Source organism: Selaginella moellendorffii, unplaced genomic scaffold (assembly GCF_000143415.4).
Source record: "Selaginella moellendorffii unplaced genomic scaffold, v1.0 SELMOscaffold_8, whole genome shotgun sequence".
NCBI lineage: Eukaryota > Viridiplantae > Streptophyta > Lycopodiopsida > Selaginellales > Selaginellaceae > Selaginella > Selaginella moellendorffii.
In genome coordinates, this window is record NW_003314269.1 from 274,347 (window position 1) to 294,346 (window position 20,000).

The following is a 20,000-nucleotide window of genomic DNA, read 5'->3' on the forward strand; positions in this document are numbered from 1 at the left end:
AACGTCCACTCTGAGAATAGGCTCCAGAACTTCCAAAGGCGTCTGCATGGGTATTGTGATGTGAATATAGACTTTCTAGCAGCATACTGGATGCTACCTTCGTTTTGTCCCGGATGACAAACAAGAGCGTTGTTTTACGGGGTGTGAAGAGCCGCATCATAACCTGAAAAAAAATAGGAATCAGGAATTGAGAATACGATGCTTCAAAGGATGATCACCTGAAAGACGGTCTTCAGCAAAGGTTTGTTGGCTGCGTGCTCTCGACCAATATCATGACACCACCTTTACGAAAGTACTGACGAACATAAACAGACGAAGTACTACAACAACTTACATGTTTATCAAAACAACGTCCGAAACAGCTAGCGCAAACAAAGAGCTCTGCTTTTCAAAAGCAGTGTCGTCCTGCATTTTGGAATGTCAGCTATGCATAAAGATAAAAACACACAATACCTCTCCTCTCTCACGACCATCCGTGCCTTCAAGATCCAATATCAGTGTGCACGGCTCAATACCGCTGGCCTTGGCAAGCCACACTCCTTGTGTTGTCTGAGACCTACGCAAAGCATAAGGAAGGAAAAAGCCTAGAACAAGCAAACACCAACCTTCCCTTGAAAGCATCCATTTCTCGAAACCTCGTACGAAACAAATGGTTCAAGAGCGTGCTCTTCCCTGTTCACATCAAAAGAAAAGAGAGAGAGAGAGAGAGAGATTTTTTTTGGATATGATCTAAACACACCTACCGCTGCTTTGTGGACCCATAATCGACACCACAGCATAGGATAGCCCACATTCCGGCAGCCTCACGGATTTCACAAACTCTTCCAATCCAGCCTCGTTAAATTTACCGCTCCCGTCAATCAGCTGCATCGTGGGCACCGTGAATCCATTCTCCTGAATCGAGCAATAGACGATTGGAAACAATCGAAGAAGAAAGAAACAAACCTGGCTATGCATCTTGTGGAAGGATCGGGCAAGAATGCTGGGAGAATGGATCCAAGAACCCTAGAAGGCACTAGGCAATGCTGGATCGATCGATTCGCACAAAACCCCTCAAAACCCTGCTCGCGATCAGATGCACGCCGATCTGTGCCGATGAATGCTGGCGACTGGATCGATTTCGATCGGAGCCACGCGCCTCACGATCGGCGCTCGCTAGGGAACGGGAACACAAAATAGGGCAGAGCGACTGCTCTGTTTCGTTGCCCACTGTAGGGCATTTGTGGGGAAATAAAAAAACTCCCAATTGCGTGTGAAAAACCCAAACCCTTTCTCTTTGGACGAGGGAGACATGGCGGCTATGGCGCTAGGGCATCATCACCTCTCCTTCGCGGCAGCTCCTTCGTCCGGTCGCCCTGCCAGGTAAGAATTCCTCGCAAAAATGCGACTGCATTTCGATCGATCGACACGATTTTCCATTTCTTCCGATCACGATGTGATTTGCATGCGCGATTCAAAAGAATAGCTCGTTTGCCTCGCAAAATTCTCTAGCTTTGTGGCTTAGCTTTCGAAGTTTCGTGTTCCTTCTCTCTCACCTCTTTTTTTTTTTTTTTTTGTAGAGATTCCTCGCTATTGGGTGGGAACTTCGCTTCTTTGCATAGGATCCTATCGAAGAGCCACGCCCGTGTTCTTCACCACAGTGTAAGCTGTGCTGCCGTGGTCAAGGAGAAAGAGGCCTTGGACATCCAGCAGTGGAACGATGAGGCTTACGAGGCAAGGCTACAGCACTTGGAATCACAGGCGAAAAGTGTTCTCCAGAAAACGATCGAGTGCTTTGAGAGACCAGCTTTTCCCTGTGCCTTGATCGCCGGTGATGTGGTAAGTCCATACATATTTTTCTCGAGCGTTCTAGTTCTTTGTTTTGTTTTGAAGATTTCTTCTGAGCTTGCAGGTGATGTTAGACTTGCTCCACAAAATCGGCGCCTTTGAAAAGGAGGCCGTGAAAGTCATATTCATTGACACTTTCCATTTGTTCCCGGAGACGTACACCTTTCTGAAGAGCCTCGAGGTATGGAGAGCTATCTCCTGACGTTGGAAAAATTCATGTATGGCATTGCAGGATAAGTATGACTTCAAGGCCCGTGTGTTTCACGCAGCGGACTTTACCACCAAGGAGGAATACCTTGCAAAGCATGGATCGGACCTCTACATTAGGGTAAATCTGTCAGACAATCCCTCCGCTTCATGTGATTGGGAAAAACGTTGTAGAATATAGACGAGTATGACAAGATCTGCAAGGTGGAGCCTTTCAATCGAGCCTTGTCGAGTCTCCAGGTAAGGGGAGAGATTGAAGCTGCCGTTTTCTTCTAACAATTTCTCCAGGTTGATGCGATGATAAATGGAAGAAGACGTGATCATGGCGCTGAAAGAGCTCATCTGGAGGTAAGCCGACATAATACTATTTAGTCAGTGTATAAAGTTGAGGCCTTTCAGGTAGCTCAAGCTGGAAAGATGGTGAATGTCCAGCCACTTGCATACTGGGAATTCAGGCGAGTTTATTTCTTGTTATTGCAATCTAGAGATAGTTGAGGTTTGTTTTTCTCCCAGGGATTGCTGGAGCTACCTGAAGAAAAATAGCGTTCCCTATCATCCACTTCACGACAAGGGGTATCCAAGCATTGGAGACGTCCAAAGCACGCTGCCAGTGCCTAAAGAGAAATGGTTCGAGTATGGTGGAGAGCGATCTGGCCGCTTCCAGGTATTGCGAATAAAGATAGCACTGAAAGAGAAACTGATTTTACTTGAATATCCAGGGCCTCACGAACAAAGATGGCTCGCTCAAGACTGAATGCGGGATACACACCCAAAAGTAGTCGAAGTTTGTTTCTAGGGACAAAATCAAAGGAATAAAACACCTCTTTTCCCAAAAGAAAGGAATATGTAATATTGTTTTTGGTTTGCTTAAGCAAGCCAGTAGGATATAACTAAAATATACCATCTAATGGTTGTTATTTAGATTAATTTTGTATTTATAATTTATAAACTTTTCTAAACATTTTCTAACATATTTTAGTTTATTCCAATGGTTGATATTCAATAAAATTAATCTTGTGTATATAAATTATAAACATGTTTATAGTTTTAAACTTATATTTGTGAGTGTATAAAATATAGAAATGAATTACAGAAATATGCATATCAATTAGCCCAAAAAAAACCTCTAGCTTGTATATAAAAGTGATTGGTTTAGATTAAAAACAATCTGATAACTATCAAAATCCCATTACATCAATATTAATGTTTGACATTATAATTATACATTTGGACCTTATATCATCTTCTCAAAAGGATAAGAGGCAGTCAAAGTTCTTTGGTTGACAAGCTGAGATCTAAAGGAATATTAAGACAAGGCATCAATAGATCTATAAGTTATATCAATTATTCCTACTCCCTTTATATAAAGTGTTTTAACTGCTATATATACACAATTTCTAAACAATCTACCTATTGAATATCACAAATCCTTAAGCCCTAAAGTGGAGTTGAAGCTATGCCCTGTGGTAGTGGTCAAAAAGGAAGTCTAACGAATGTAATATGTTTGGACTAAAAGCTCTAACTCGGAAAGTCAAGAGCAAAATTGAGCTTCAAATAAAATGCTTAAGGAATGAATATAAAACAATTGATGAATGAATTTCTAGAAAATGACATAAGAAGGACTGACACATGGAAGTGTGAGGACTGAGTCTAATATAGAATTCAAAATGGAGTCTAAGAAGGAGTTTGAGATGCAATCTAAAATAGAATCTAAAATGGAGTTTTAGAAGAGTCCAAGATGGGGACCGAGATTAGGACCTAGATCAAGACTAGGACCGAAACCGAAACCAGAACCAAGACCAAGCCAAATCTGAGTTTGAGGGTGAAAGTCCAAAGCAATTGTCTCCTAGACTTTAGGGGTTTGGTGAGTTCTAGATAACACAAAATTTTAGAAAATCCATTGATATTAGAATAACAGACTCATCAAGAGTATGAAAAGAGTGTGAAGAAAGGAGAGGAGCTCAAGAAAAGGCATCAATATTAATTATAGAATTTCTTGGGCAATGAACAACCTCGAAATCATATATTTGAATCTTTAGGCCCTATTGATCAATAACAAAATAACCATATTAACGAAGTAATTTCTATTTCAATAGCAAAGTAACTGTAACATAATCACTTTCTAATAATGTCTGAAAACCATGCAAGTATGCATGAAGTTTCTCAAAACTTCAAATTGCAACTAAACACTCCTCTACTATAGAGTAGTTCATCTCTATTAGTTATAATATACAGCTAATATATGCAATAGGATAGCATTAATCAAGCACACTCAAGCTCTTTTGCATCAATACACCTCCAAAACTGATATAAAAAACATTTATGTGTAAAATGAATAGTTAGAATATGTTAGAATTAAAGGAGTCGTTAGCAACTCTTTGAGATCCGTAAATATTTGCTCATGGTCCATATACTAAATGAAGATGATGTTGACGACTTCAACAATACTCATAACAATGTAGTATGACTAGAAAAATGATCAATAAACGATTGAGATATTGCATCGGGTCTAATAAGCACTACACATCATTTACACATTTTAGAGTAAGAACTTTAGAACAGCTATAAATTTCTCAAGATCAATTTATAAACCTTTATAAAAAATATAGTACCCAAGATAAGTCGTATCCTTGCACCCAAACATGCACTTCTACTGTTTCAATTTTAAACCAACATCCCATAACCCATTCAACACCTTGCGAATATCATGAATGTGCTCTTCCCATATCCCTCTTGAATTGATCAAAACATCATTAATGAAGTTAGCAGTCACCTTTGACATAAATTCAAAAGCTTCGTCAACTGGGCTTTTTATATTTATCATAAAGAACTTCGTCCATCATCTGCTAGAAAGTTGCTCAAGCATTATTCAAATTGAATAGCATCATCAAAAACTCGTACAAACCAAATGCCAAGGACTTTGAGGCTTTTGGATAACACCCTTTTCTAACACCCTTTGATGTTCCTCTATAAAATCTTGATCTCCCTTAGTGCTAAACACTTAATAAAAACTTTGATTAAATGAGTATCCTCAATTGAAATAAGATGACATGTTGCAATCTTAACCCTAAATGAGAGGTCAAAGTTGAAGAGATCAACATACTCCTTTTTGAGTCCATCCACCACTATAACATATAGATTGTTAGAGGAATTTGGAGAGGGAATAGAGGAGTAATATGGATATACAATAAGAAACAATGGGGAGATAAAAATGATAAAAGTAGAGGTGGAAGTGGAAAGATAAGGGGGAGCAAAAGTTAGAGGAATGGATAAAATATGAAGAAGTATGAGACAAAGGGGGAAAATTTCATAATTACGCTTGGCATGATTCCACTGCAATTAATCCATATCAAGGATGAAGTCAAAAACTTGACTTGGTATTACCCATAACAATTAAAGTTCAAACTCAAAATCTCCTACACACAAAGCTAAATTTACTTTATCCTATGCACATATATATGTATGGCTATTGCCATAAAGAATGAAGATTGGCTTCACCACATAACACAACTGTAGATGGTAATATATGGCAACATGCTGAGTAATAGAAGATAAACTTAAACTTATATCAACTAACATAGAGAAAATAATAGAAAACCTCTTGTTATAAAAATGAGCTTGGAAAGTAAATATTAAATGTTCTAGTGCTGAGTGAACCTCTTGATAGTACTTACAAAAGAAGGATGAAAGGGTTATTAACTTATTCGCTCAAACACTTTCTATTACTCATATGACTCCTTATTTCCCAGAAGATTCTTTATGTCAAAACTTTCCACTTCAACAATACTAGCAAAACATTATTGATGATAAGGCTTCCACTTAAGAAAATGAAGGATGTTAATCCAGAAAATGCTGATAATACAGATATATGTGGCTAACCTCATCACATATTTAACAATAGATATCACAATTATAACCACATCCTCACTTTTATCCTTGAACATGAGTAGCAATAATATGAACTTTAATTAGAATAGGACCATTTCCTTTAGAAAGGGAAGTTGAAGGACATATAACAAGAAGTGGAAAAGGCAATATTTTATAATGTTATGTCAGTCAAAGAGCATTGTCAAAGGTGGCTGGAATAAGTGTGTGTATAAATCCCATAATATCTTGATAAAATGTTAGCTATAATATTTGTAACTTGATCTATTTTGACATATTTGGCTCCATACAAAGCAAGAGGCTTTAGAAGTTAACACCAAATTGCATCATTGATTTAGATAATCCAAAACAAAGATGATATAATTGTTAAAAAGCATCAATCACAATCATTAGCATGTCCAAATGCACATTTGAAAAAAAATTTGGAAGAATATTCTAATCCATATGAAATATAATCCCAAACATCAAATAAAGTATTACTAAAAACTTTGCCCTTCAAGAATAAATTGCATGCCTCTCATAATATTAATTTTTAAAATTAGGTATATAACATTTTTAGAAGTAACATCATCATCTAAATATTTTACAAGGTCAAATTTGTTAAAATTAGTATTTAATAAAGTCACTTAAATAAAACAACAAACTTAAAAATAGTAATAATTTATTTTTCTCTATCAGGATTTATATTATAGTACTTCAGATACTAAAAGCTTAATTTTAGAGAATATTTAAATTAATTAAATTAAAAGAATTCTAGGAGTCACAACTTATTATTACTCACTATATTATCAGTTTTAGAGTGGTACAAAAATTAACATTTTGTGGTAAAGAGAGTCTAATTTTTTTTCAAACAAACATTAAATTATCTATTTTTACTAATTAAAATGTAAATAAAATTTTAAAGATTTAATAGCATGCCTATCTACTATAATGTCAATATGACTTTTTTTTGTCACAAACTCATAAAAGTGATGAGATATAATATTTGCTACATATTTATAAAAATATTAATAAATGGTTAATGATTAAAAAACTATAAAACATTATTGATAAAAATAAATTTAAGAAAAGTCTTTTCATTAAAGCTTAGTCTATAGCATTTGCGAATACCAAACTTAATTTTTGATAAATCTTAGTCATATTTATTTCCTAAAAAAATTGATAAAATTAGTTGTAAATTTATTTTTTAATAAAATATAAAATAAATTTATTATTATTTTAATAATAAATATATTTATTTTATCTATGATATTTAAAAATAATAAAAAGTGTGGGTAAAAAGAATTAATTTTTTTAGAGTAATACCAAGAACCAAAACCAAATAATTAAATACTTTTTTAAAAACAATTATAGCTCTTTAAAAAAGTTATGAGGATGTGGGTTAGGATAATTTTCTACTTTGAAAATCTTTTTACCATTATTATATTTTATAGAAAAAGTACTTTGTTTGTTGTTATTCATCCAAATGAATATTTCCTATTTTAAATATAATTAAATATTTCTTTAAAATTTCAATATGATTTAAAATATTTCAATGCAATATAATTTTTATAATAACATTAATAATGACTATGGTTGAGTGTGGAGGAAAACAATTTGGCCGCTGAGCACTAAGCTAGTGTTAAAAGACAAACTGATTTTAATCTCACTAAAAACAACAAAAAAAGAAAAACTGCTTGAGAACAATGCTCATTTCCAAAAATCATTTCCAGAACTGAAAGCTCTGAAAGAAAGAATGAAAAACTTTCTGAGGCTCAAGTTAGAACTGCGTTTAGTCTGTGGGCACAAACCCGAGCAGAATTTCATAGGCAACCTGGAAGAACTCGTCATATAAGGATTAACAAATTCGACAGGCTCTACCTTCCTCCAGTTGCCAGATTAAAAGCAGTGCTGGAAGCAACCGTGGAATCCCATCTGGAAAACAATCCTAAAATAAATGGCATGGTAATTTCGTCTGCAGCGAAGATCAATTTATAAAACCAGAAAAAAAGAGGAAAAGGATAATTACCAAAAGTGGCGAGCCTGGAGTGGAGCCTTGACACTGCTACCTCGTTACTCACAACTTCAAAGTGGAACTCCAGGCCAGATGGAAACCTCTTCCTTGCAACTATCCACTGCCACAGTTCAACATAAGGAAACGTCTTGATGAGCTCAACTGCGATTTGCAGTAGAAATCTGGGAACGGTGAGAGACGCGTGTAATATCGTGAAAAAAGTGTAAAACACCGACGTTGTGGGAAGCAGCAGGAGGAGCGGCGTAAACATTAGAGAAGCAACCACGAGCTCTTCCACTGAATACTCGTAGCTATCAATCCGGTTTCTCAACGGATTAAACTTTCGACCCCTGAAAAAACGTTTGTCAAGAAAAATTAAATAGAAAAGTTGTCTTGTGTTACCTGAACATTCGCCACAACGCTGCGAGTACCTTGAGCTGGTTCCCATATATGAAGGCGGTCACTCTTTGAAGCATAGTTATGTGAGCAGTCGCCATAAAGACAGCGTCCACCATAACTGAGGTTGAGACGCTGGCACCGAGTAGAATCGAGACTGCTCCCAGGCATTGTAACAACCGAACAGAAGCTGGGAAAAGCTCCAGAAACGTCAAGAAAGCCTGGGTGACGTTCAAAGCGGCAGTCCCCATAACCTCGGCAAGCTCGTTGTTAAGCTTGAAGCCGGCTGGAACTCCCATGAGCCAGATGCATCCAGTTCGCAGGACGTCGTTGGTCAAGAAGCAAGAGAGAGTCACGACGAACACCGCGATGGCGTTTTGGAACATAAGCACAAGGACGCCAAGCACCGTGCCAAGCACTAAATCCACGGCTATCTTGAACCATAACGAATGTCTCAGCAAGTCAAGTCGATGGAAAACGGCTGCATTTGGATGTTGAGGCCTGCAAATGCAAATGCAAACACAAACTTCAAGAAAAAAAAAAGAAGCCAAAAACATACCCGTCAGTGCACCAGAAAAATACCGAAGGCCACATACTAAGCTCCTGGAATCGATTCTGAATGCTTTGGAACGTACTGCTAGAACGCAGTGCACAGCTCACAAGTGGCATTGAAAGGAGCCAGTTTGACGCCAGAAACCAGACCCGACTAGCAGCAAAGTATAGTGAGGATAAAATAGCAGCCACTCCGGTCAAGACACTGCAAAATTATCAACATGAGCACAGAAACTAAGCATCATAACAACTTACATAGAAAATGTGTCTCGGAACGTCGAATGAGCAACTTTGTCAGTCGCAGCATCCAGAAAAGAAGCACAGTTAAGCTGCCGCGTCACCATAGCCTGTATAGCAACCACAATATAAATCCTGCTTCTCGCGTTCAAGTAACATCAAATGACTTCTTACCAAAGAAAACTTACGATATCTGGACCTCTATTTTGCTGCTCAAGCTCTAGAATCCAGTAAGGCTTCTTGTCAATGTTTCCTGGCTCAAAACTTTGGAGCCTGAAACACGAGGGGAAAAAATCCCACTGCTGGAGTGAAAAATGGTGGCTCCGGAAGAGAGGGGGATTGTACAGAACAAACTAAAATCACGAGAAAACTTAAAAGAAGAAGGAAAAAAAAAATCCGAATGACTTACGTGAACTTTCGGTGAGCATGGCTTGCCTTCGAGAGTGATGGAACAATGCGTGGGAGTCGAAAATCCATCCCGGGCGGCAGCGCAGGAGCATGTTATCCACAACTTGCTCCTCGATTCCGGCATGGCAAGCTCTCGCGGCTCTAGCTCGTTGGCAATACACAAGCCAAGCACACAGACATCCCCGCAGCATTCTTCTAGCGCTCGCAAGCTGCGCCTTGTGAAGAATCCCTACACAGAGAGACAGAGAGAGGGAGAAAGGGATCGCGGAAAAATCTCAATGCTGCTCACCTCCAGATCAAATGCCGGAGCCGCCGCAGCCACGACGAGATCAGCACAGCGCCTGTGAAGATTGATCCATCCCAGCAGCGCCAGAGGCCCGCCCTGGCGGAGGCGCGGAGGCCACCATATCCGACAAAGCTCCATTACAAATATTTGGCCTAGGTTTAGGGTTCTACCACTTTACACCTTTTAGAGGAGAATATAGAATATGCTCTGAGAGCTAGGTTTTGGGGCATGGATTCTTACAGGACATGGGATATAGCGCACTGGCCAGAGGACATCGTGCTGTGCGTGGATGTGGATTTGGAGATGGATTCCGAGCTCAAGAAGGGCCACGCACTGACGAGGATGGATGCGATCAAGCAAGCGCTTCTAATGTTCGTGCATTCCAAGCTCCTCATGTCGGCCGATCACGCATTTTCCATCGCTACCATCGGACAGGGGGCTTCTTGGGTGAGTGGCAGGCTCTTGCCAGCAGCAAAAATTCTTTCGCGATCTAGTCTCTGGTTCTCGAGATTTCGCTGCAGAGATTTTTTCATTTGGTCCTCTGGAAGTTTTGGCTTAAGATTCTCTTTTCTGTGTAGCACTCACACCAATATCTACGCGACTTCGATGCAATCTCGACCTCGATTCGCAGCTTGAGCTCTCAAGGCTCTTACACAAAGTGTGACCTCTCCAGCCTCTTTCAGCTCATACTTCCCGACGCCAGAGCCTCCAAGAAACGAAGTCGAGCTTTTCGAGTGGTAAGAGCATTTTTGGTTTTCTCCTTCGTAGATGAGCTCATACCCTGTGTTTGCTTCGTATCCAGATCCTCGTCTACTGCAGATCAAACACTGTTCCAAAGTTTAACATCCACATTCCGGATCCAAGCCTTGTAGTTTTCGACGCTCTCTACCTCCACGACAAGCCAAATCCCAGCAACTGTCCCCAGCAAGTGTACGATGCTCTGGTGGAGATTTTGGAGAGGGTTCACGCTCACAGTTACATCTTTGAGAGTGGAGGTGGTCTCACGCGTGTGCTCTTCAGACACATTTGTCAGCTCTTGGCTCATCCCCAGCAGCGCTGCTTGCAAGACGATTCTCTTCCTGTGGATCTTTCCAAGCCGAATGCTCCGGCCGCTGCTACAGATGGATCCGCACAGAATCAGGTGGATGAGAAAATAAACTCGTTGGCGATATGATTTACTTTTTGCCTTAATCTGCTAAGTTTTGGGATCTCAAGCACCAATAAAACAGCAGCGAATCCGACCTGCCGGAATCGAACCAGCGACCTAAGGATGTCTGAGCAACTACAGTCCTCCGCTCTACCAACTGAGCTAAGGTCGGTTTTATGATAAACCCGTTTGCTTAGGTATCTTAAAAATATTCTCTTTAAAAAACTATTTAATCCATCAGGATTTTACTATCAGTCCTCTTTTTTTTTTCTTTGATGATTTCTTTATTTTTTGGATACTCTACTGGAAAAATATGGCTACAATGCAATGGTGACTGATGTGTTGATGGACTATTAACAGCTTCATGCATAACTAAAGATCAAATACTGTGTAAAGGAACTCACAAGTTGTAGGGTGAATTTGGTGTGTAGATGCAGGAGACAATGATATTACTCAAACAGTATATCGTTATATACACTATACTCATCGTTATATTGAATAACGATGGACATATCCTGAATGTTCACCAGAAGAACCTGAACCATTCATATTACAAAACAGCATAGATAACAAGGAACAGCTTGTTAGAAATCAGAAGAAAGTATCAAGAATTGTATAGTCCAAATTCGGCTTATATTGTTAAGGCTCTTCTTGTTTTGGCTTGAAGTACCTGGAAGATCACATATACATTCCAAGTAGACAACTTTACCCTGGGCTTAAACAACACTAAGGATCAATTCCTTCTTCTGTGTATCTAAACTCCACGACGAGGCCGAGATTATCCACAAGCTGATGGTAAACTTCACATCCCGAGCACTAGAGCAAAAGTAGAAGAGGAGGAGAAAAAAAAGATTAGGATGAATTCCAAGACCGTGATGAGAGCTATGTGCACCTGGACGTAGACTGTTCCTCGCTCGTAAGCGTGAGGATTTATCAGCCGTGTAGTTCTTGTCTGGCAAGCATTGCAAGTAAACTCGGCTTGGAGCCTTCTTCGCGGCAAGTGGAGATCAAGCTGCGCAGTCTGCCAGCAATCGACGAGAAAGAAAGAAGCAAAAGAAGAAGCTAACTTAGTGGAAAAGAAAAAGAGGAGCATGATCTACCTGAGAATTCTCATCAGAGGTGGAAGGAGACTCGCCATTTTCTGACACTGATCTCACACCAAATGAGACTCAGTCCACAAGATTCGATTCAGTAACTTACATTCTGCAACGCATCCAAGGCGCCGCTCACGATGCCGCGTCCTTGCGATCGCAATGCGCGGCCCCGGCGACGCGACCAAACTTTTCGCCAGAAATCTCTCTCCTGACCTGGGAAATCGGATGCGCCGCAACGGCGGGAGCTCCAGCGATCGATCCGACGCTGCTGTTGAGAAGAGATCGATGCCGCAGGCGCAAGAAGCGGTGAGCGCCATTTTTTCCAGTCCCGGAAGAACCCTAAAAATGCCAATGCTGCCAAATATTATAAACCTAAACCTCCGTGTTTGGCCTGGGCAGGAGAAGCATGCCTGCCGGCATTTGCAGCGCGCCACTCTGGATCCACCGCGCGGATGCTCCAGCTACGGCGCTTCACATCGATCGAAGTCTCGTCGCCAGCAGCAGCGGATTCGATGGCTACTCGGTGAGGCCTCGCAGGAGGCGCCAGATTTTGGTAAGGGAACTAGCTAAGCCTGAGCTTGTGATTGGATTGGAGGGATTGTTAGAGGATTTGGAGTGGATGGATTGTGCATGGATGGATAGAGACGGATTGGCGGCTTTTTATTTGCTTCTTTGCTCAGGGTCTCCCGTGTCTTGGTGGATTTTCTATAGAGGGTAGCAGCAGAGAGTAGAAGAGGGGAAACTAGAAGAAGCAGTGATCTGGTGCTTGGGTATGGAGATGAGATCCCGACTCAAGCTGAAGCTATTGCTGCTGGAACCACTGTGGCAGAGCAACCGAGCTATAAATCGATACCAGACTTGGACTACTTGCAAGTAAGTTCTTAGTTCTCTCGAAACTCTTGTTCCTTCTTCTTTGTTTTTCGGGAGTTCTTATGTTTTTCTCTTCCTTTCTCAGGAACTTCTCGCGATCCAACAACAAGGGCCAAGAGCTATCGGCTTCTTCGGAACGCGAAACATGGGATTCATGCATCAACAGCTTATTGAGATACTTAGTTACGCGATGGTAATCACGGTGAGTTTCCTGCTTCGCGACGACGAAGAAGCAGAATATCGAAAGGACGAGAAAAGTCTAACCGTCGGCTTCACCTCTTCCAGAAAAACCACATCTACACGTCTGGAGCCTCCGGCACAAACGCCGCGGTTATCAGAGGAGCATTGAGAGCCGAGAGGCCCGAGTTGCTGACGGTGATTCTTCCCCAAAGTCTGAAGAAGCAGCCACCGGAGAGCCAAGAGCTGCTAGCAAAAGTAAGAGCTTTTCTCTTTCTCTCTTGGTTTTCCACTCAAACACAACAACACCAGGTGAAAAACGTGATGGAGATGCCGCACAACGATCATCTCCCATTGATTGAAGCGAGCAGGTGTTTTCGTCTTTCCATTTTCTTCTTTGCTCAAGCATCGATGTTTTCTTTGGCTTCTGACCACCGGGCTTGCTTTCCAGATTGTGCAATATGGACATTCTTTCACACGTACAGCAGGTCATTTGTTTTGCCTTCCATGACAGCAGATTACTCATGGAAACATGCAGCGAAGCCAAGAGTCTTCGCAAGATTGTCACGCTATTCTATCTCGACTGATGATGACGAGAGCACGTTTTGTGGTAAACGATCATCAAACCATTCGGCTGTTTGCTTAATTGATCGCCCTTTGTCAAAACTTGTGTCTGTCAGCTATTTTCTTTTGTGTTTTTTATTGGTCCACTGCATTGTCTTTGTTGTGTGTCGCGTGTTCTCCGTGTTTCCGTAGGTTTCTCTCCTCTCATGGCGCTTCACCTTTACATCGATCTGCTCTCACAGCCATCGCGAGCAATCTACATCTTTTGCCGGTGAGATTGAAAGTTTTCTCTCCTTTCTTCTTTGCTTTTTCTTTCTCCTAAAGCCATGATCTTGCTTGAAACGCAGGGTGAACAACATTGAAGCCGAGATCCATCACTTAGACTTGATGAAGGGGGAGCACCAGACGCCAGAGTACAAAGGTACTTCCTGGAATTCAATCATTCTAGAAAAAGCCACTGTTTCTCGCGTCTTTTTTGCTCAGCTGTGAATCCAATGGGCCAAGTGCCTGCTATTGTGGACAATGGTTTCAAACTCTTCGAAAGGTTTGGACTCTGGCTCGTCTTTGAGTCTGACTTAACTTCTGCACAGCCATGCTATTCTTCGTTATCTGGCAACAACGAAGCCTGGGGTTTCTAGTAACTGGTAAAGCACCAAGTTTTTACTTATGTTCTGACCATTTTAAAACCGCAGGTACCCATCGGATCCATTACGAGGAGCTCGGATCGATAGCGTCCTGGATTGGCACCATGGAAATCTGCGTCGTGGTGCAGGTAACTTTCCCTTGTTTACTGTTACTTCCTCATTCATTATTCTCTCCTCATACAGCGGGCCTGTTTTTCAACGAAGTCCTGGCACCATATCTGGGCATCCCCAAAGACGAGAGCAAACTTGCCGAGTTTGATAAAACACTCCAAGCTTCAGTTGACACCATTGAAAACGTGTGGCTCGAAGAGGGCGGCAAATTCCTGTGCGGCGAGTCCGAGATAACCATTGCGGATCTGAGCCTGGCTTGCGAAATCATCCAGCTCGAGGTAAAGACATCACAGTCAGCTTTATCCTCTCATCTTCGTGAATAACGCTTTGGAAAATCCAGGTTCTGAAGGACAAGTACGCTAGTCTGGTTGGTCCAAGAGACAAACTTAAAAAGTGGATGCTTGATGTTGAGGAAGCAGCCTCGCCTTACTTCCGTGACGCTCTCTCTAACTTAGCAGCGGCAACGACCAAGTGAAAGGCATTACAGAAAGAAAGGTTTGCTTATATGTTTTCTTAGTCACCAATCGGTGATGAACATGGTGTGTGGCGACTGAAGATCGACTGAAGATGTTAAGCAAGAGGGCTGGGAGATTAATAACTGAGTCCTTTTGCTATTCCAAAGCTATAAACTAGAAAATGAATGGAGGTTTCCCTGGGAAAAAATGGCAACGCTGCACAACAAACCATGCGAGATTGGATATCAGCAAGGAGAGCAACTCCTGGGAGGAGTTTTGGCTGTCCTGTGCTCCTGCTGCTTCTCCTGCAGGAAGCGGATGTGTTGCGGCCTGCATAGCAGGTGCACCAACTTTACGTGGTGGGTGATGTGGTGGTAGTGCACCTGCAGCAGCGTCGGGTTGACCGCGTTGCTGGCCGACAAGTACGGGTCAACGTCACAGTAGTCAACGATCTCGCTGGGCCGAAAGGTGGTAGCCCAGGTCTGCAGCTTGGCGTGCGGGCAGTAGACCCGGATCTTGTGCTGGAACCTGTACAGGTACTTGTTCTCCGAGAGCTGCCGGTCCTGCTCCGGCGACACGATCTGGACGCTCATCTCCACCTGTTTCTCGATCTCCGTCTTGGGGCGGCAGTGGATGTCCACCCTCGCGCCCGGGTCCGCGTCCTCGTACTCGTGCGAGAAGTCGTACGCGTTCTCGAAGGAGATGATGTGGTTGACGCCCGTGTTGGGGTCCTTGAACGCGATGGAGCGGCAGAAGGTGTTTGTGTCGAGGATGGCGGTGGCGTTCTTGGTGGTCTTGAAGTCGGCGGTGTCGAACGAGTGGTGGGCGACGTGGTTGACGCGCCGGGTCATCACGGGGCGCTCCGGGAAGAGGCGGCGGATGTAGATGGAGTCGAGGAAGTGGACGCGGTTGGGGCCGGCGTCGCGGTTGGGCACCATCTTGGGCGCCACGCACACGATCCGCGGGGGCTCGTTCCATTTCGGCGGGGGAGGCTTGGGCGATCGCCCCGCACGCGTGCCCACGGAGCGCGAGCGGCATTGCTCCTGGGATTGCTGCGATTGATCGGAGGGATTGGGTCTCCGGACGGGCGAGCTCGATCGCGGCCGACTGCCAGGAGCCTGCCTGTGCCTGATTGTCAGATCGGCGGGCGTCTTGACCTCCCACGCCGAATCCATGGCGGCGACGGCGGCGAGGCCAGCAGCATTTCCTCCTTGCTCGCCGTGCCCAGCGCGCGCGAAAAGATGAGCGAATCGCGCGAGGAAACGCTTGGAGGGGCGAAGCGTTGCGTGAGGATGACGATGACGGTGACGGTGATGGGTGAAGGGTGACGGTCAACCGTCACAGATAGAATATTTTCTGGAAAAGATCCGCCTTTGGAAGAAAGATTCGTCTTTGGACAAGGCTCCAAAACCGGGGAAGTTTAAATTTCTCTCGTGAAACTTGGGTTCCATGGAAGGCGGGGTTGGAATCAGCAGCTACTCGCGGAATTCCTCCAACCAGGGATCGGCATTCTTGCTCATCGCCCCGGCTCTCCGCGTGGCGATCGCGGCGCACGACTTCGCCGATCACACTGCCGCTCCCCTCCGGATCGCCGATTTGGGATGCGCGGTGGGCAGCAACACTATCACCGCGGTAGCCTTTGTGATCAAGGCCGTGAGAGACAAATTCAAGTCGTCCGGGCTGCGCGAGCCCGAGGTCCAGGCGCTATTTTCGGATTTGGTCTCCAACGATTTCAACACGCTCTTCCAGCATCTGGAGGGCGCCGATTTCTTCGTCGCGGGAGTGCCAGGATCGTTCTACCATCGCCTCTTCCCCAGCTCCAGCATCCACTTTTCCATGTGTAACGTAGCATTGCAGTGGCTCTCAAAGGCGAGTGAGAGATTTCTTTCTCATCTCTAAAGTTCTTTGTTCCTTGAGATGATGTTTCGCGATCTTGGATGAATTGCTGATCGAGCTCGTTGCTCTTGCTCTTTCAGGTTCCAGCGGCCGTGGCTGACAGAAGATCTTCGTCCTGGAACGCTGGAAGAATCACTGCTGGAGGATCAGCACCAGAGGTTGCTCGAGCGTTCGCGTCGCAAGCCCACGAAGATCTCTGCCGCTACTTGGCTTGTCGAGCTGAAGAGACTGTCCCTGGCGGCCTCGTCACCTTCTTCGTAAGCATAAGATCGAGCAGCGATCCTGCGGAGCAAACGGGAGGCGAGGATTGTTCTCTCGGCTGGATGGTAACCTGCCTGGAGCAAGTATGGAACGATTTAGTTCTCGAGGTAAGAGATCATCAAACAGACTGAAAAGAACAAACCCGCTTTGCTTTGCACAGGGATTGATTGATGAAGAAACTCGTGACTCCTTCAATATTCCGGCCTACCACCGGACTCTGGACGAGATTGCCAAGGCCGTCAGCGACTCTGGCGATGTTTTCACTATCTTGCAGCTCGAAGAACTCAAGTGTCCAATGCCAACATACGCCAGCGTCAAGGCCAAAGTTGAGGCTGGAGGAGGGAAAGCTCCGACTCCTCAAGAGTATGCTGGCATAGAGACCATGGCGATGAAGAGCACTATGAAGAAACAAATAGAAGCACACCTGAAAACTCCAGATCTGGTCGAGGCACTGTTTAAACGGCTGGAAGAGAGATTTCTTCCGAAGGAACCTTATGTTCCAGCACGTCACGTCAAAATGGCTTTGGCAATCCTGGAGCGAGGAAGTAAATAAGACGAAAGTATGAGTTTACCATTTGAAGTGGATTTACAAATGTTGACAAGCATGCTTCTGGAAAATAGCAACCAAACGGAAAACTGTCACTCCAAAGCAGTGGAGATTGACTTGCCTTAGTTCTGCGGTGTTGCATGTCCTGCCTTGCACTGGCCCAAAGGAGGATGGCACAAAAAATGCTGCGTCACAGCAAAATGGTAATCGAAGTTGGAGCGCAGGTGCTTGCAGTGGAGCTCAATCCATCGCTCTTGCAGATTTGATGGCACTCCCTTGAGTCCTTCCTCCTCGGGACTAGAAATAAGAGGACGAATTTCTTCGCGGAGTGCCTTGAACTCTACCGCTACAGCCTTCTGCTTTGCCTGCGCACCAAATGCCCGTAAAACAAAGGCTCCAAATAAGCAAGCAAACTTACTTGCATCGCCACAACCTCTGAGCACTCCACCTCGAGAGCAGGCTCCGTCTTGGCAGACTCGGCGTTGATCCTTTTGTTAATGATGTTCCTCGACTTTTGGAAGGCGAGAGATTTTTGCTTCTTGTTCTGTTGCTGATCCTCCACCTTTTGCTGCAGCTGCTGCTTTGGCCGGATAGTTTTCTTGTCGGCTTCGATTTGTCTCGCTAGCACAGACCTCTGACCTTTCACGACATTGTCTGCAGCGTCAGGGCCCGCCTTTGCCTTGGTCTCCGCCACCGGTTGCTTAGAGCCAGCCTCCACCTTCTTCGAGCCAGCAGCAGTCACTCCCTCCTTGCCTTTCGCAGCGACCGCCTCTTTTTCCTTCTGCTCTTGCTGTTCTTGCTGCTGCAAATGCTTAAGTATTGGAAACTTCTCCAGCAGATCTTCCTGCTTCATCACCAGCGCCGGATGCCTGCGTCCCCGCTGGTTTGGAGTTCGCTTCCGAGTGAAGCGCATGATTCTAATGTCCGCTACCTGCGTGTGCTGCACGTGTTGCGTAGCAGCAGCAGGAACTGCGAGCTGTTGCGGCGATGGATGGGCGTTCACGTTAGACTCCGGTGGCGGTGCTGGATCTATCTCTGTGGCCTCCACCACTGGCTCGGGCGGAGGCTGCGATGCCGCCAGAGCTCTCCAGTCATCGTCGCCATTATCTTCGTCCATGGTGCTAAACTTGGTTTGATCCTCGTCGACAAAGTCATTCACGCCATGAACTCTCTCCATGGCAAACCTGGGAAGGAAAAGCAACAAGAAAATCAGAAGAACTCGTAAAAGATCTCTCAAAAGTAATGCACACAAAATGGCACAAAACGAAGAGAGGAAAATGAAAATCAAACGAGCTGTTTGCTTGCTTGCCTCTCTTCATCACCGTCCCAGCAAAACACAGGCGTCTGTAGCTGCAAAGATCATACAGCTAAAGCCGTAGCACAGCGCACAAAGATTTTCTTACCGATGCTGCCTCTTCCATTGCTCCTCGCTGCAAATCCAGACCAGCCTAATGTGTAGATCGAGCAATCGCTTACCTCGGCTCGCAGCGCCGCAGCTAGCTGCGATCGAAATCACGGCGCTCCAAAATCCCAGCAGCGGTCCCGCCAGTGCCGCCCTACTCAAACCCTAGCAAACACTACTGAGAAGAAAACTATTCCCTCCCAATTATGTTAAAAAAATAGCTAAGCTTGAGCTTGAGCTTCTAGTTGCTGGAGCTCCTCTTGCCATGCTTTCACCTTCTCTGGTTTTGGCTGAGAGGACGTCCCTTCTTGCGGCGATTCGTTTGCTAGCCGGATCTACGCAGAGAAAAAAGAGTGAAGATCCATTCGCTTGGATTTTTTAGGAGTGAAAAGAAAGAATCGGACCTTTTTTTTGAGAGCTCGAATCCTCTTCTCCAGCTCCGACTTGCCAGTGTCAGTCACGCTTTGATTTCCTTCTTGCGAGATTTCTCCTTGCTTTGTTGTCTCGCATGGCTCGGAAGAAACTTGCAGGGCGTCAAGTTTTTGTGAGAGTGAGTCGCCGGGCTCTGTTGTTGTCGATCCCAGTTTTGCCTGATTCAGGAGAAAAAATTGTAAGCGATGAAGAAAAGATAAGACTGGCGACACAGAAAAAGATCCAATCGTCTCACCTGTTGCTTCTTCTCCTTCCTTTTCTCGTTCTTCTTTGCGGCTTTAGTTTTTGGCTTGATCAAATCGGTTTCGGGGTCGTAGCCAGGAGGAACCAAAGGAGCATCCTTCTTGAACTGGACAAAGTAATAAGCGAAGATGTTGTGATGAATTTCCTAGCTTACCAAGGCGCCTTTGGATTGATAAATGGCGACCTCCTCCTGCGCCACGTATCCAGCTCGTATCCTCACGGCCTTGCGCATTGTTCCATCGGGCCGCCGCGTTGCCGGGAGTATCCTCTCTTCCCCCCCCTTGGCCTCTGAACCCATCATGAACCCTAAAAAACGATGAAGAGCTCGATGACTGAAACACCAAGCTCCAGCGCTCAAGCGCAAAT

General features: G+C 44.1%; 10 protein-coding genes and 1 non-coding gene across 19 annotated transcripts in view; 5 read left to right on the plus strand and 6 right to left on the minus strand.

Annotated features, from left to right (window-relative positions):
- LOC9634685 (protein ROOT HAIR DEFECTIVE 3 homolog 2) overlaps positions 1 to 1,214 on the minus strand; it is a 3,713-nt gene extending 2,499 nt beyond the window's left edge. Inside the window, exons 1-8 of the mRNA XM_024671728.1 lie at positions 946 to 1,214; positions 744 to 894; positions 606 to 672; positions 454 to 556; positions 335 to 405; positions 219 to 282; positions 98 to 163; positions 4 to 42 (exon numbers count right to left, since the gene is read on the minus strand). Coding sequence (XP_024527496.1) covers positions 4 to 42; positions 98 to 163; positions 219 to 282; positions 335 to 405; positions 454 to 556; positions 606 to 672; positions 744 to 894; positions 946 to 957 — 573 coding nt within the window. The 5' untranslated portion in view covers positions 958 to 1,214. The remainder of the gene's footprint in view (positions 1 to 3; positions 43 to 97; positions 164 to 218; positions 283 to 334; positions 406 to 453; positions 557 to 605; positions 673 to 743; positions 895 to 945) is intronic.
- A 21-nt stretch (positions 1,215 to 1,235) lies between these two features.
- Positions 1,236 to 2,873, plus strand: LOC9631652 (phosphoadenosine phosphosulfate reductase). The gene is made up of 9 exons (XM_002966781.2): positions 1,236 to 1,362; positions 1,560 to 1,818; positions 1,892 to 2,008; positions 2,060 to 2,155; positions 2,209 to 2,274; positions 2,323 to 2,382; positions 2,434 to 2,489; positions 2,548 to 2,698; positions 2,754 to 2,873. Exons 1-9 carry the CDS (start codon positions 1,292 to 1,294, stop codon positions 2,811 to 2,813), a joined length of 936 nt encoding a protein of 311 aa, XP_002966827.1. The 5' UTR covers positions 1,236 to 1,291; the 3' UTR covers positions 2,814 to 2,873.
- A 4,695-nt stretch (positions 2,874 to 7,568) lies between these two features.
- LOC9634686 (N-acetylglucosaminyl-phosphatidylinositol biosynthetic protein gpi1) lies at positions 7,569 to 9,929 on the minus strand. The gene is made up of 9 exons (XM_024671729.1): positions 9,795 to 9,929; positions 9,507 to 9,734; positions 9,286 to 9,450; positions 9,116 to 9,207; positions 8,868 to 9,065; positions 8,315 to 8,809; positions 7,928 to 8,262; positions 7,780 to 7,873; positions 7,569 to 7,732 (listed from the first exon to the last, which is right to left on the minus strand). Exons 1-9 carry the CDS (start codon positions 9,927 to 9,929, stop codon positions 7,609 to 7,611), a joined length of 1,866 nt encoding a protein of 621 aa, XP_024527497.1. The 3' UTR covers positions 7,569 to 7,608.
- Positions 9,930 to 9,963: 34 nt separating this feature from the next.
- On the plus strand, positions 9,964 to 11,192 carry LOC9631653. The gene is made up of 3 exons (XM_002966782.2): positions 9,964 to 10,238; positions 10,370 to 10,528; positions 10,594 to 11,192. Exons 1-3 carry the CDS (start codon positions 10,020 to 10,022, stop codon positions 10,963 to 10,965), a joined length of 750 nt encoding a protein of 249 aa, XP_002966828.2. The 5' UTR covers positions 9,964 to 10,019; the 3' UTR covers positions 10,966 to 11,192.
- On the minus strand, positions 11,028 to 11,110 carry TRNAY-GUA. Its single transcript is given in 2 exon segments — positions 11,028 to 11,063; positions 11,074 to 11,110. It is a non-coding gene; the product is annotated as a tRNA-Tyr (tRNA).
- A 348-nt stretch (positions 11,193 to 11,540) lies between the features above and the next one.
- Positions 11,541 to 12,376, minus strand: LOC112345435 (DNL-type zinc finger protein-like). The gene is made up of 4 exons (XM_024672158.1): positions 12,139 to 12,376; positions 12,039 to 12,085; positions 11,831 to 11,959; positions 11,541 to 11,754 (listed from the first exon to the last, which is right to left on the minus strand). Exons 1-4 carry the CDS (start codon positions 12,347 to 12,349, stop codon positions 11,665 to 11,667), a joined length of 477 nt encoding a protein of 158 aa, XP_024527926.1. The 5' UTR covers positions 12,350 to 12,376; the 3' UTR covers positions 11,541 to 11,664.
- A 27-nt stretch (positions 12,377 to 12,403) lies between these two features.
- Positions 12,404 to 13,725, plus strand: LOC9634687. The gene is made up of 6 exons (XM_002966783.2): positions 12,404 to 12,585; positions 12,744 to 12,905; positions 12,988 to 13,104; positions 13,188 to 13,337; positions 13,392 to 13,450; positions 13,531 to 13,725. Exons 1-6 carry the CDS (start codon positions 12,439 to 12,441, stop codon positions 13,664 to 13,666), a joined length of 771 nt encoding a protein of 256 aa, XP_002966829.2. The 5' UTR covers positions 12,404 to 12,438; the 3' UTR covers positions 13,667 to 13,725.
- A 47-nt stretch (positions 13,726 to 13,772) lies between these two features.
- Positions 13,773 to 15,061, plus strand: LOC9634688 (glutathione S-transferase T1). Its single transcript, XM_002966784.2, has 7 exons — positions 13,773 to 13,914; positions 13,991 to 14,064; positions 14,127 to 14,187; positions 14,234 to 14,287; positions 14,336 to 14,415; positions 14,471 to 14,676; positions 14,739 to 15,061. The coding sequence occupies exons 1-7, from the start codon at positions 13,850 to 13,852 to the stop codon at positions 14,871 to 14,873; spliced, it is 675 nt and encodes a 224-aa protein (XP_002966830.1). The 5' UTR covers positions 13,773 to 13,849; the 3' UTR covers positions 14,874 to 15,061.
- Positions 15,062 to 16,183: 1,122 nt separating this feature from the next.
- LOC9634689 (gibberellic acid methyltransferase 2) lies at positions 16,184 to 17,563 on the plus strand. The gene is made up of 3 exons (XM_024671730.1): positions 16,184 to 16,748; positions 16,830 to 17,006; positions 17,137 to 17,563. The coding sequence occupies exons 1-3, from the start codon at positions 16,303 to 16,305 to the stop codon at positions 17,561 to 17,563; spliced, it is 1,050 nt and encodes a 349-aa protein (XP_024527498.1). The 5' UTR covers positions 16,184 to 16,302.
- On the minus strand, positions 16,735 to 19,123 carry LOC112345384 (histone-lysine N-methyltransferase ASHH1-like). Of its 8 annotated transcripts, XM_024672035.1 has the most exons (8): positions 19,034 to 19,123; positions 18,961 to 18,987; positions 18,867 to 18,907; positions 17,976 to 18,741; positions 17,679 to 17,922; positions 17,435 to 17,620; positions 17,153 to 17,378; positions 16,739 to 17,084 (listed from the first exon to the last, which is right to left on the minus strand). In XM_024672035.1, the coding sequence occupies exons 2-5, from the start codon at positions 18,976 to 18,978 to the stop codon at positions 17,680 to 17,682; spliced, it is 1,068 nt and encodes a 355-aa protein (XP_024527803.1). In that variant the 5' UTR covers positions 18,979 to 18,987; positions 19,034 to 19,123; the 3' UTR covers positions 16,739 to 17,084; positions 17,153 to 17,378; positions 17,435 to 17,620; position 17,679. The 8 variants fall into 8 exon arrangements, with proteins under 8 accessions (XP_024527805.1, XP_024527803.1, XP_024527804.1 ...); XM_024672037.1 differs by having other exon boundaries at positions 16,735 to 17,084; positions 17,435 to 17,542; positions 18,961 to 19,123; XM_024672036.1 differs by having other exon boundaries at positions 16,739 to 17,080; positions 18,961 to 19,123.
- Positions 19,124 to 19,141: 18 nt separating this feature from the next.
- LOC9634690 (partner of Y14 and mago) lies at positions 19,142 to 19,990 on the minus strand. 2 transcript variants are annotated; one of them, XM_002967153.2, is made up of 4 exons: positions 19,789 to 19,986; positions 19,627 to 19,740; positions 19,364 to 19,549; positions 19,142 to 19,294 (listed from the first exon to the last, which is right to left on the minus strand). In XM_002967153.2, the coding sequence occupies exons 1-4, from the start codon at positions 19,933 to 19,935 to the stop codon at positions 19,181 to 19,183; spliced, it is 561 nt and encodes a 186-aa protein (XP_002967199.2). In that variant the 5' UTR covers positions 19,936 to 19,986; the 3' UTR covers positions 19,142 to 19,180. The 2 variants fall into 2 exon arrangements, with proteins under 2 accessions (XP_002967199.2, XP_024527809.1); XM_024672041.1 differs by having other exon boundaries at positions 19,178 to 19,296; positions 19,367 to 19,549; positions 19,789 to 19,990.
- Between the last annotated feature and the right edge of the window lie 10 nt (positions 19,991 to 20,000).